At 39.4% G+C, this 14195-nt stretch overlaps 3 protein-coding genes across 4 annotated transcripts in view; all 3 read right to left on the bottom strand.

Moving 5' to 3' along the window:
• chsy1 (chondroitin sulfate synthase 1) overlaps positions 1–3360 on the bottom strand; it is a 51544-nt gene extending 48184 nt beyond the window's left edge. Inside the window, exon 1 of the mRNA XM_057330331.1 lies at positions 2657–3360. Within this exon, the coding sequence (XP_057186314.1) occupies positions 2657–2973 (317 nt within the window). The 5' untranslated portion in view covers positions 2974–3360. The remainder of the gene's footprint in view (positions 1–2656) is intronic.
• A 1066-nt stretch (positions 3361–4426) lies between these two features.
• Positions 4427–7624, bottom strand: selenos (selenoprotein S). Of its 2 annotated transcripts, none has more exons than XM_057330364.1 (6): positions 7450–7624; positions 6558–6689; positions 6364–6470; positions 6192–6281; positions 6042–6108; positions 4427–5364 (listed from the first exon to the last, which is right to left on the bottom strand). In XM_057330364.1, exons 1-6 carry the CDS (start codon positions 7484–7486, stop codon positions 5285–5287), a joined length of 513 nt encoding a protein of 170 aa, XP_057186347.1. In that variant the 5' UTR covers positions 7487–7624; the 3' UTR covers positions 4427–5284. The 2 variants fall into 2 exon arrangements, with proteins under 2 accessions (XP_057186347.1, XP_057186338.1); XM_057330355.1 differs by having other exon boundaries at positions 7405–7621.
• A 349-nt stretch (positions 7625–7973) lies between these two features.
• Positions 7974–10874, bottom strand: snrpa1 (small nuclear ribonucleoprotein polypeptide A'). The gene is made up of 9 exons (XM_057330344.1): positions 10658–10874; positions 10429–10576; positions 9986–10064; positions 9853–9899; positions 9675–9777; positions 9407–9486; positions 9000–9072; positions 8709–8802; positions 7974–8276 (listed from the first exon to the last, which is right to left on the bottom strand). The coding sequence occupies exons 1-9, from the start codon at positions 10737–10739 to the stop codon at positions 8125–8127; spliced, it is 858 nt and encodes a 285-aa protein (XP_057186327.1). The 5' UTR covers positions 10740–10874; the 3' UTR covers positions 7974–8124.
• Between the last annotated feature and the right edge of the window lie 3321 nt (positions 10875–14195).

The raw sequence follows: 14195 nt of genomic DNA, 5'->3' as shown, positions 1-14195 counted from the left end.
AAAGACAAGGCAGAAAAACGTTCATGTGTGATGTTCGTCCATTAAACCGTTTTAATATATGACCTGAGACTGTCTATGATCAGACTAGTTCATTCTTCCCAGTTCAACAACCTTACTGACAGATAATAAACATCCGTTTATAAAATGCTTGGGATCGGTTGGATAAATATAGGGCTGCTCGATTATGACAGGAAACAATATCACGGTTATTTTGCACAATATTGAGATCACGGTTATTTAACGTGGTTACTGGCGGGATTTTGAAACGACATAGATTAAGATGAAAAAAACTTTAACAAAGAAATAAATGTAAAGAAAAAGGAAAGGTGGATTTTTATCACAAGAAAAGAGAGGATTCTTGCAAAACGGAATGCTGCACAATAATCGTTGTACCTCAATTATTTTGTTTTTTTTTATTGTAAAAGGCCAAAATTGACAATTTCGATTAAAGGAATAGTTCAGCCCCAAAATAAAAATTATGTCATAATTTACTCACGCTCATGTCATTTCATAACTGTATAAATTCCGATGAACACAAAGAAAGATATTTGGAAGAATGTTAGTCATTTGCAGTTCCAAGACATCATTGACTACCATAGTAGGAAGAATTAAATGGTAGTCAAAGGTGCCTGAGAACTCTTTGTTTTCCTAAATATCAAATTATGTGTTCAACAGAACAAAAAAAATACAAGATTTTGTCCTACTATGGTAGTGGATGATGTCCCAGAACTGACAATTGCCAACATTCTTCCAAATATCTTTCTCTGTGTTCATTTGAATTTACAGTATACAGGTTTGAAACAACCTGAGGGTGAGTAAATGATCACAGAATTTTCATTTTTGGATGAACTATCCCTTTAAATTTCAATTAATTGCACAATCCTAAATAAATATAATCTAGTGTGCAAAATAAAACTCTATTTGATTCAGTTTTATATACGTCTCATATTATCAGTCATCCCCTATTATTAATTTTAGCACAAATTTAAAGAATATTCCGATCGTATTCAATTATATACATTATTTAATGGCAAACAATGAAAAAATATTCACAAATCATAATTCAAAACTAAAAACATGAACCAAAATGAAAATATTCCATTTTAATCTAATTCTTTGTTTTTTTGTATGCAGCTTTCCAGTAAATACATACAAATAGTAGAAACAACTGTGGAAATGATGAAATATTTACAAGAAAAGGACAAAGAATAACATCACTTGCCAATAAAATGATTCTTGTGGTTTTACGACAAAGCCACAAACTGAGTTACTAGTAACTACAAATGTGAAAAAAAACAATAATCCAAATGCAGTCAACAAAAGGATATAAAGTGAAAAATGCCATAAGCTCCATGCTGCCGTGACCCTTCTTGGTGAAACTGAATAATAAATCAGAATCAAATCTATTCGGGGCAGTCAAGCATTACAGATGCATTTAATGCAACATTCCTGTCCAACATGTGAAAAGACAGCATTGTTAGTTCAGATAACGTCTGTGCTTCTCGCCAACACCTAATTGTACCAAAATCCCGCTCCCAGCAAAAGGGAAATCCAATGATACGCATGTTAACCTTTAGCACGGTGTCGACCTGACATTGACATCTGCACGCACACATGTCTGGTTTATTATCTCCGTGGTGACAGTCCATAGGCGTAATGTTTTTATACTGTACAAACTGTATATTCTATCCCCTATCCCTATCCCTATCCCTAAACCTAAAGATCATAGAACACTTTTTGCATTTTTAGATTTAAAAAAAAATATTGTTCTGTACAATTTATAAGCTTTTTTGCGCATGAGGACCTCAATTTTGGTCCCCACGGTGACACGAGTCCCCATGTGTTGGTGTGTATTCAGGTTTAGGTCCCCACTAACATATAAAAACATGAACACACACACACACACACACACATCCAAACAACACTTTTCAATCTCTTCTATACAGAAGAACCGGGGATAAGCTCTCTTCAGCATTTCTTAGTCGCCCGTGCGATTTAATTAGTGCACTTTTAATAGAAACTGCAAACCAGGGTGAGCAATATGAACGTGTCATTTCAAACCGCTTTGACTTTCTTTCTTCTGCACAACACAAAAGAAGATATTTTGAGTAACGTTGATAACCAAACAACACCGACCCCCATTGAATGAACACAAAGACATTTCTCAAAATATCTTCTTTTGTGTTCCACCGAGGTTGCATACATGGAAGTAAATATGGACAAAATTTGGGGTGATTATCCCTTTATGGTCTTCTAAAGGATAACAGACAGACACATATTCATAAGAAATACAAGGTCTGGCTTCTCCAGCAAGGGTCACCCTGGCCATTCACCAAAAAATAAACTGGCTGGCAAGAAATTACTGCTGATTTAACACCTCAAATAAAACGCTTGGCTCAGCAGAACCCTGCCCTCTCTCAATCCTTACAGAAATTTGCCATGGCAACCCAAAAATGACTGTGATATCTTGGCATGAGCCCATCCACCGGGTAACATCCCACCCAACACAGTACCAGCAGAGGTTCATCAGTTTCCGTTCAAACCAGTACAACTCCCACTATACCCATTAACACCAATAGACTGTGATACTTTCTATTGTTAATGTCGACAATAACGTATGAGCGGACGCCCCGTTACCATGGTGATTTTTTATTACCCATATGCGGCCACGGCGCGGTTGTTCAGGTACTTCTGCGCGGTCATGACGCCCACGAACAGGAAACTGCCGGAGCGGGACACCGACGGCTTCTCCGTGGCGGGCACCAGCAGCCCTCCGTGCTGCTCCTTCTTCATCATCATCATCATCATCATCGCTCCTCCTCCGCAGCCGCCCGCGCCGCCGCTCGCCCTCCGCTTCTGTCCCGCTTTCTTCAGCTCGCTGGCCCGGGGCAAGATGAGCCTGGACGCCAGGGTGAACCCGACCACCAGACCCAGCAGTACGCTAAACCACGACCTCCGACTTCTGCCTGCCATGTTCGCGCCTCCGAGTCTTGGGCTCTTTAATTCGTCTTCGAGACTGTTTTTAAACGCCAGTAGCAGCAGCAGTCCCGTCCAGAGCGCTGGGTTCGGGTCCGAGCATGGTCACCGCTGCCAATCGCCGTTTACCGCCGCCGTCTGCATACGTTGCATCGCTCCAGTCCCCATATATCACACCCCACTGCCATCTAATCGCCGTTTATCCGCTCCGCGCGAGTCATGACCGCATTTACGAAGGTCTCTCCGTCGCTTTCGGGACTAAATCGATGGGAAGTCACGGGGATTTTACAGTCTATCGTGTAACGGACCTCGGCTGCTGCATCCTCCTCTTCGCCGTTTACCTCGCCATTGAGCGAATGCTGCTCGAAACGCGTCTGCGGTTTGACCGCGAGAGGTTTTCTGACCCGCTTGAGGCGCCGTAGCCTAATCCTGATTGGTCGAAGAGCGTGACGTCGCGCCGTAGGCTGATGACGTGCACGGGGGAAAAGCGTTGCGTTTTTCCTCTCGCACTTTAAACCTGTAAAATAAGATTTAATACACGTCTTTAATAATAGCTTTACGGTTGTAAATGAATGAATTTATTACCATTTGTTTGACCACCGTTTAAACGCAAAAACCATTGTTAAATGATGGTAACTGTAGGGAGACCATCGTACATTTTTGCAAGGTTGAGTTGTGTTCAGCGAAGGATAATTATGTGTTTTTCGTATTAGTCACGCATTATTATTAAAAACGTCATATAAAATCATAATGTGTCTAAAAGTAGTTCAGTCCTTTTCGGCTGTTCGGTTAAAAAAATCGTCTCAATATTTTAAACGAAATAATATAAATTATTAATGTGTAATAAATAAATAAAGATCTCAATACATACTTTAATATGTTAAAAAGGAAATGTGTAAATGATATGATTTCAGTGAAAGCAAAAGGAACATGTGCACGTCATTACTAATAACATTTAAACGCCATGTGTTGTACTGAAATAAGTTTAAAACGTCTTTAGAAAAAAAAGTATTTTATTTCGTTTCGATTTTTATGTTTTATAATCATAATTTTGTCATTTGTAAAGAAATGTCCCGTATAACTGTAGCACGTGCCACATCATGTTGTAATCCTGCCATCTAGTGGACGGTCATAATATCTGCATGTTCACATGATTTCTTAAGTTTTATGGAATAGTGCTGTTGCTTTACCATTAACATATCAAAATAGATTTGGAAAATATATAGAAGTTAATCAAATTTTAAATACTAATGGTTTTAATGTGTCATTTATCCAACGATTCAAGACTACATAAAAGTCCTGTTAATTGTTCTCAATGTACCTAAACTTTTAATACAAAATGTTTACAATCTAAAAATCAATAAAAAGGCTCAATTTGATGCTCTGATCGTGTCTGCTCCATAGAACACGAGAGCGAACTTTATTACTGTGACAAATAAAAGACAAAAACTGAGCAAGAATGACTTTATTAAGAGAAACCCAGAGCAAGAACAGTGAAATAAATCTGTGACACGACAACTTCATTTCCTAAACAAATCACTCAGAAAACACCGCTATAGATACTACATTACTTACAACTGCATGATTTGATTTGTTGTAAAACATGTTTTGTATAACCGAAGACGAGCACTTTAAAGATATAAATGCAGTCCGTCCTACTGCACAGATTTTAAAAGGGTCATGAACACAGGAACATATTTGATAACTGAAAGTCATCAGCCTGCCACACAGGTATTACTACCTTTAATGAGGAGGCATCATTACAAGCTGTCAATCACACACAGACACATGACGTGTACGAATAGGAACAAATAAAACACTACTAGAAAACGTTTCTTCCGTTTCCCTCAACTCATAATTCTGATTTATAATATTTCAGGACGAGGAAAACGGCACACAAGTCTGATCTATTTTTATAGTGTTGGTCTTTTTTCTCCACCATTTCTGTTCTCAACTAAAAATGTAACCATGTTTTGAAACTTGAGTTTAAGTAAATAATGACAGAATTGTTATCACAACTACAAGTGTAACAATCTTATCGATATCTTAAGCTGCTGATGGCGTCTTACTTCTGTATTCCATGTTCCTAATAAAAACAGATTAAATAACATAAACAAGTACATTTGTTTAGCCTTTTTAGTTGTTCTCACGAGTGCCAGAAAATAAAACCGTGAAGATGCTGATGTTCTGCATAGCGTGCTAATGTTCCGTATAGTGTCTACACTGACAGCCTTATTCAGTTATATATATATGTATATGTTCCTGTATGTCAAAGGGTCAGAGGTTTGGTCTGACCCTCACTTTAACCTCATCCACCCGCGGAAGGCCCTCTCCTGCCGGGTCTCCAGGAGCACGTTCCTCCTCCATCTCCAGACAGAGGATTATATCCTGAACACAAGAAACAGACACCAGAATAAATCCGTTTGGAGAACTAAGACTAATAATACACAACACTCGACTCATTTAGGGATTTGGCTTTTTATAGAGATTTTAAATTTAGCAACTGGGACAACGATCTTCCGCTGGGAAAAACAGACCGCTCGGATGATATAAATAGTACAATAGTGCTCTGGTATCCAAAGAGTACCAAGTAAAAGACACGACCTCTTTACAGTGTTTATACATCGACTATTTTACAACAGCGTGACTCAACTAATCAGAACGATATGCTTCGTCATTCTGTTTTTAACTTGTGTGTAAACTGAAGTTATATTCACACCCATTCACTGGATTATCCAAAAATGGATCTTTTTCTAAAAATCATCTTTCTCACTGAATAACAAAATTAACTATAGAGTGATATATTATACTAACTTTATAGGCTTAAAAACTACAGTACGAGTTGTCTGTCATAACACTCATGCTATATAATGACATTGTATAGTTTATATAGTACACTTCTATAATTGAACGATTTTAATATTATTCTATAATTGTAAGTGTCTTTAGCACTAAACAACGACAATAAATCTCTTCTGAATTCTGATTCAGTGTAATCTGAATTTTTCACAACTTTGTCGGGACTATAATATTGTAATATCCTCTAGGATATCAGAAATGCATACCACTGTTACGAAGCCTTTGATCTGTCTTTGGTTTCAAAACGGTGGAGGACGAGGCCTCTTCAGTGTTCTGCAGGAAATAAGAAAGATTACGTAAAAACAAAGGCCAGGAGATTAAGTCTCAGAACAGCGCAAACGTCCCAGACGTCTTACTTGTGCAACTCGTGCGTTGCCTTTGAAACTCTTTCCTTCCTTCATACTTTCCCACATCTCGATTTTCTGTCTTCTTTTCTCCTCCTCGAGCTACAAAGGTCAGATAAACCAGCATGAGTACTGCTCACAAGATCTCAAACGCATGGCCTGATATCACGTTCCTACAGCTCACCCGCTTTTGCTTCTCTTTGAATTCTTCAGCTCTGGCGTTCAGTTCTTCTTGCATTCTCTGCCTGGACACCTCGACAGCCTCCTGACGTCTCGCCACAGATGCGGGGTCTGCGGATGAACACGTACATGTTCATGTCTGAAATATTTGCAATGCATTTTTTGCGTTTTTAGAGATCAGACATTCTTTATTCTGACCTTGGTTCACCGCTGAGGCAGACTGGCTCTCATTTCCTCCGGATCGCTTCTTACTGAGATGTTGGATGAGAAGATAGACTCCCACGCCGAGAAACAAAAGATACCAGCCATAGTCAGACAGAAAAGCAGCAACTGTGGAAGGCGATACAATTATTACAGTAAAGTCCATAGGCATGTTTTTGAAAACACAGCAGACACTGAAGTATGTTTTTGTAGAATAGCTTGAAAATAATATACTGTACAGTTTATATATATATATAATTAAGAATCCTTTGATTTGATCTAAGCCATAATAAGTCAAAAAATACAGCTAGCTAACACAATAAAAACATGATAACATAATAACAAACATGATTTTTGAAATTTATTTATCTCATTTTGGAAACAAACTCTTCACACATACACACATATATATATTACAAGTTCAATACAAAAATACCAATGCATCAATTCATTTATTTAAATGGATTTGTTGTGGAAGATAGTGAACAAACAAAACGCAGCCAACAAGTGTCAGGACCTAGTATCTACAGTATTAAACGTAGATTTAGAGATCAATGTCAAAATTAAAAGTTATTTGATTGAATATTGCATTAAAGACGTGTTTATGTCAATGAAATGATGTGACGCAGTGTCTCCTTGAGTTCTACTGTTTATGTGCAAGTCATTCCACAGTTCAGCTCTGCGTCCATCTAAAAGTGATGACGTCTACGCTAACATTTCCCCTTCGAGCCCTTTTATAACCCATATCCGTACAGACGATATCAAACAAGCTGATATATATTTCATATCTTAATCAATGCTAAAATGACGCTCGAGTGAACGGAGCTGGCTCGTGTGTACATACCGGATGTGTGAATTAAAGTCAGATCTTGGTTTTGAGGAGGCACACCTTCATTACTCACACGGGCATCGTCTGCCGCTTCCATCTTCAAATGTTTTAGTGTGTTGTTATGAAAACATTTAATAATCACCACGTTTACAGCTTACAGATGCACCGATGCTAAAGTAAACGCAGCACGGATTTCCGTAGCCAAGACCTCAACCAATCAGCTTTAAGATGACGTGGGGACACGCGCTCCAGTCTTGCAGATGCCAGAACCAAACGCCAGGTGGAGACATTACACCAAATTTTACAAATGACAACACGGCGTATGTGATTAGAATATTTTTCGCAATATAAACATTGTTGATCATGTTTTCCCACCCTGTCTAGCCGGTTTTTTAATGAAAAAGCAAAACGTAGATAACAGAATTTAAAAAATATATATATATAATTGACTAACGAATCGCCTGGTTTCTATTTCTAGTCTTGTTTCCATCTTTATTCCCATAAATAACCCTTAATATACTATTACATTACATTAAAGAACTATATTTTTAGAGGAAGGACACTATGTAGTTAAAAACAGCTCATCAAGAATAAATGAGTTTATTTTGCGCAGGTTTAAATCAAACTAAATTCACATTACTTTTAATAAAAAAAAGTTTAATGTACTTTAATTTACAAAAAAATACAACCAAAACATGTACTGCGTCTCACACAGCTCTGAAAACAACAAAATCACTATGATCCATTAACATTCATGTCTTGCTGCATGTCGTCGTCGTCTCCGTTCTCTCCCTCTCCCGTGCCCTGCATGTCACCGTACATCATGACTGATTCCTGCTCTTCCTCCTGCATCTCCTCCTCTTCCTCCTCCACCATGTTAGCGGCTTCTAAAATACAGCAAAACGTTTCTGAAAAGCCTTACGGGGTCAAATTGCCATTCGATTCGATACTGTCGAGGTGGACACATTAAAGTGATAGTTCACCCAAAATTGAAAATGATGTCATTTCAAACCTTTATGACTTTCTTTCTTCCACAGAACACAAAAGAAGATCTTTTGAAAAATGTTGGCAACCGAACAGCACTGGCACCCATTCACTTCTATTGTATGGACACAAACCTAACAACACTCTTCAAAATATCTTCTTTTGTGTCCTGTGGAAGAAAAAGTCATGCAGGTTCGAAAATACACGAGGGTGAGTAAATGACAGAATTTTGATTGTTTGGGTGAACTATCACTTGAATTGCTCGTCTGTTCATCGCCACATGCTCACAAATATAAAAAGTGAGATTTCATTTGAATCGAGCGTGATCGCTTTACCTGATTTCATTTCTCGTCCAGGAATCTGTCCGGCCTGCAGAAGTCCCTTCAAACGCTCCACTTCAGCCAGTGACGTGGCATTAGCTATAGCATTCTACACGCGCACAAAACGATACACAAAAATGAATAACACATTAAACTGCCACTTCAGACAGATATGCACATCTCAGAGGTTGCATCGAGGTTTCTAAACTGTTCCCTGTGTTTCACAACTCAGTCCATCACGGTGAACGACAATTATTTGCAGCGCAACCTCCGTTAAATGCATATATACATCATATAATGCCATGCCTTGATAGCTTCAACATCTGCAGCCGAAGGTCCTGTTTTCTTCTCAGCCTGAAGTCCAGCTCCCGGTGTGAACCTGAAAACAGAGCAAATCTGGGTTTGAAATCACACGCCAGGGTTTCCTTCTACAGCCTTTCAACTTCTGTTCACCCAATCACAGTGTAGTATCTTCACTTTCTTATCAATATTAATAAACAGATACGAGAGAAATGCCTCGAGCCAGCTCTCCAGAGAAACACCGTCGTGTTGTGATTGTTTTGTGTAAGCTTCATTTAGTTTTAGGTGGAAATGTGAGCATTGGGTGGCCAAATCGGCATCGATTCTAAATCTTCAAGATGTTGCGCTTATAACCCACTTCCACAGTCCGGTCATTCGGGAGAGCTGAGCTCGATCAAGGACTTTCATCTTACGTTTTGGTTCGCTTGGCAATATCCTTCGCAAGCTGAGCACCGCGTTTGCCTTTGAACATTTGTTCAGCCTCTTGACGTTCCTACGGCGATACATCAGAAAGTTCAAGCAAACGTTGACAAAACACTACATCATGGACCGGGGTGCTATACTCCATTCAGAAGTGATTAGTACTTAATAAACGCTGAATAACACATCAGACACATTCTGCACATAACCATTTCAGTCACTCCCCGTCACATCCCGCTTCATTGAACAGTTCAGCGCTACCTTCAGTTTGACCTTCTGGAAGTCCAGAACGCGGATCTGCGGAAGTTTGTTGATGACGTACAATCTGTAATGTTTTTTGTTGGTAACGGGATTTCGGAGCAAACTGAAAGGAAGAAAGCAAAGATTGGATTTTCTTACGCGGCACGTTGCGTAAATCGATGGTTAATGCAGGACAGACCTGAGCAGGGTCATTGTTTTCACTGATGCCAGAGGATCCAAATCGCCCTGTTAAAAACCCACAGTTTCATTTTCAAGGAAACAGCTCACAACATTTGATCACGTGATTACAGGCGTGTAATCTTTGAACTCACCAGCTCTTGGATGTTGTTGCTTGTGAGAACCAGCTCCCTCAGATTTGTTAAAGCCAGCTCCAGGTTTTCTCCAATTCGGCTGCAACATACGCGGGAAAACAACCATTAAGAATGTGTCTATATGAACTGTGTATGTTCACGAAAGCACAATGTGCACATTTGAATGTTTTCATCTTATGTCTTTACACTGGCTAAATACTGCCGCTCGGTGCTATGCAACAACTTCTTAAATGGAAAACTCGTGCCGTCATTAACAGAATACTGCAAAGATCCTAAAACAAAGATTCGATGGTAACCAGTGGTAAGACAAATCGGCCACGTTTTTTTTTTTGCTACAGTAAACACAGTTTAACCATGGTATTTGTACTAAAACTGTGGTTATGGATATACTTAATAAAGCTTAGTAAAAGCATGTTTTCGCAAAAGAAACGTGTCTGTCTCACCAAATTCTGTTGTTGTTCATCATGAGTGTCTTGAGTCGCTTCAGCAGTGGAAATCCGTCCAGCTTCCTGATCTCGTTGTCTGAGAAATCAATGGTATCAAACTGATCGAGTGTGGCTCCCAGATTCTCCAGCACAGGGATTTTATAGCCTGCAGAGACACCAAGTGAAGTTTTAATACTGTACAAAGAAAGGAGCCATTGAGACGCCCGGGCCTGAAGCTTCGACTCACCGCGCAGATCCAACTCTCGGTCCCGCACAGGGTTCGTGTACTGAGCCGCCTGCTCGATTAATTCCGCCGTCAGTTTCACCATGTCGACAGCTGACAAGAAAACAAACTGGAGAAAATAAAAATCAATCTCTGAAGAGAAGTTTATTGTCGTCTGCGTTTAACGCACGCGGAAACCTGCCGCCAACCGGAAACGACTGTTCTTCTGTTTTCTCGGAGAGGAAGTTGCGTGGATCTACAGCGCCACCGGGCGGACTGGAGGATTGGACCGGATACACATCTTTTTTATTAAATGGACAACCGTCAAAACCCCCAAATTGAACTATAACAATATAATACCAAATAGGGCTGTCACGATTATTAAATAATCGTCTCATCGCGATTGTTTGACCTCATCGCGATGATTTCGGATCATCGCAATTATCGCACATCTCTATAGAAGACACTAGGGGGAGCTGTAGTGCATCTGCATATTGCATATTTTAGTGTATAATATTGTTACTAAAGCATGGTAACACTTGTAAAATGTACCACCACAACACAATCACATAAGAAAAAAACTAAAACATATACCATAAAAATTACCTGCAGTACAATTGAATATTATTTAAGCAAATCTCAGTGTGAAAACCAGTCTACCAAAATTTCATTAACACACAAGTAAAATTTTACTGTAGTCTTGCAAGTGAGAAAAAAACAGACTAGAAGCTTTTCTATGACTGATAGTATTTTAATGGGGGCTTCAATTCACACCTGATCAATTTACTTCATTTACAAGTATTTGGTGGTTGTATTATTGACAGGTAAAAGCCTAAACCTTAAATATATGATGACCCAATTTTTTCCGATGTATGTCCAAGAAAAAAGCATAGTCTTGTATTCAGAACAATATGGTCATTTCAATCGCTGAATCAAAAATGAATGAGAATTAAATGTCAAAGCTCAAAAACAGACAATTAATCGTCATAATCGCCAAAGCCCTAAAACAGACAATTAATCGCCATAATCGCAATGATTTATTAGACAATTAATCGTCAGTCAAATTTCATAATCCTGACAGCCCTAATACCAAATAAACAAATTAATTAATAACAACTAGGGGTCGCTTAATGTAAGCGTTTAAATAACTATTTTACAAGTATTTTAATAGCTTTGTATCTAAAGAATGTTGGTAATAAATTACCTTCAGTCATATTTACATTTACATTTAGTCATTTAGCAGACGCTTTTATCCAAAGCGACTTACAGAGAGTTCAGGGAGCAATAAGCGATATGTCATACAGGAGCAATAATACAAAGTTACTAGTTTCAACAAAAGACAGAACAATACCTGTTGAGAGGAAGAGAAAGGGTTAGTTTTTTATTTATTATTTAAAAAAATTCTCTCATTTGTCTGTCGAGTGTTCACAGAAGAGATGGTTTGAAGTAGTTTTTTGAATGTTGTGACTGAGAGGTGTGGTTGACCGGACCGAGTTAGGAAGAATGTTCCACCAGGAAGGAGTTCTGAAGGAGAAAGTGCGGGAAAGTGATTTACTGCCCGTATGAGAAGGCAATACAAGACGCCGCTGGTTTGCTGAATGCAGGGATCTTGATGGGGTGTAGGAGTGTAGGAGGGTGTGAAAGTATGCCGGTGCAGATCCGGTGATAGTCCTGTAGGCAAGCATTAGTGACTTGAATCTGATACGGGCTTCAACCGGTAGCCAGTGGAGAGAGATGAAAAGGGGCGTCACTTGAGCCCTTTTGGGCTGTTGGAAGATGAGGTGTGCTGCTGCGTTCTGAACCAGCTGGAGTGGTTTGATAGCCTTTGCAGGAAGACCGGCAAAGAGAGCGTCGCTGTAGTCCAACCTTGAGATGACCAGGGCCTGGACAAGGAGTTGTGCCGCATGCTCAGTCAGATGAGGTCTGACCTTTCTCATGTAGAATAAGGCATATCGGCATGACCGCGTTGTCTTTGCAATGTGATCGTTGAAGGACAGCTGTTCATCAAATATGACTCCGAGGTTCCTGGCTGTTTTGGAAGGAGTGATTGTGGTATTGCAAAGTCGGATGGTGAGATCGTGTTGCACCGTGGGGTGTGCCGGAAACACGAGTAGTTCCGTCTTGGCAGGGTTCAGCTGGAGGTGATGCTCTTTCATCCAAGCTGAGATGTCCTCTAGGCAGGCTGTAATGCGAGCTGCTACAGTGGTATCGTCTGGGTGAAATGAGATGTAGATCTGGGTGTGTCTATATAAAGTGTTTGTCTATATAAAGTTTTTATTTCATTCATCTCTCCCGTTTTCCATCACTTGTTACTCTAAGCAGAAGCACAAGATAAATAAAACAGCAAACTTGATTTTCTTTAGCTGTGGGTTGTGTTTCGGCTCTGCTCGGATGAATCTGATGTCTGTGATCAGATCTGATCTGTCATTGCATAACAAAATGACAAAAAATCATAGGCCTATCCAACATCATAATCTGAACAAATAAAGAACATATCTAGTGATTTTGTTCTGATCAAATAAAAACGTAAATGAAAATAAACTAAATAACGTGACCTATGATCAATATAATCACAATGACCACTAATAGGCTAATGATAGATAAACGTGCAAAACATGTAAAAGATGTGCAGGTTACTATTTGCATAACCATAATTTTACTAGAAATATCATGTTTAATAGTTCATGTATGAAGCTGTTTTATGACGAATACAACAAAACTAGGCCTTCTATTTTTTTGGGGGGGGGTCTTTTTTTTTCAAATCAATCCACTTGGCAGCCAAATATCTTTGAGCATCTATTTCCAGTTATGCAAGTTAGTTCAACCATATACCATCACATTACAATGATACAGTATAATGCTGACTGCAGTGACAAATACATAAAACGATCACTAGATGGCTCTCAACCCTAAGAAGAAGAAAGATGTTAAACATATCATGTGACAGTGGCTCAATGGGTAAAGCATTGTGTTAGCGGTATAAAGGGTCGTAGGTTTGAGTCCTGATAACATGTACAATGCAGTGTAGGCCTAAGTCACTTCTGTAAAAGCATTTTATCATTATTGGGCCAACAGACCCAATGATGCGGAGTTATATTAAAATCTGATGTGAATGTAATGAATGTAACGTTTGACTACGAGTAAAGATAACACGGTTCACACGTGAATGAAAGACTTTCCTGCACCTCTGCTTTATCAGGTTCAACGTCTCATAATGAAGAAGTGAGATCAGATGATTGAGATGTTTGTGAGGACATTTGTTCGCCTCTGAATGTGACTTTAGTTCATTCATGCAAAGGGCCAAACAAGCAGCAATCGTTTCACGAGACCCCCTGCACCCCAACCAAAAGAGAAATTAAACCCGAGGAAAACAATTTGAGAATCAACCCTCGTTTTGGTTGTCATGAAGCACTCAGCACATGCAGATGGTGCAGGGGCGTAGCTACAGGGTGGCCATGGCTACCCCTGAACGATGGATGGCCACCTATCTGGCCACCTCTGTTGTGCGAAGCAGTTAGAAGATGTGTGTCGGAGTTTACGGAGCGCTACGCAGATCATTTAG

This window comes from Triplophysa rosa, linkage group LG1, assembly GCF_024868665.1.
Source record: "Triplophysa rosa linkage group LG1, Trosa_1v2, whole genome shotgun sequence".
NCBI classification, from domain to species: domain Eukaryota; kingdom Metazoa; phylum Chordata; class Actinopteri; order Cypriniformes; family Nemacheilidae; genus Triplophysa; species Triplophysa rosa.
The sequence above is the reverse complement of the archived record's forward strand: the minus strand, read 5'-3'. Positions and strand labels throughout refer to the sequence as shown.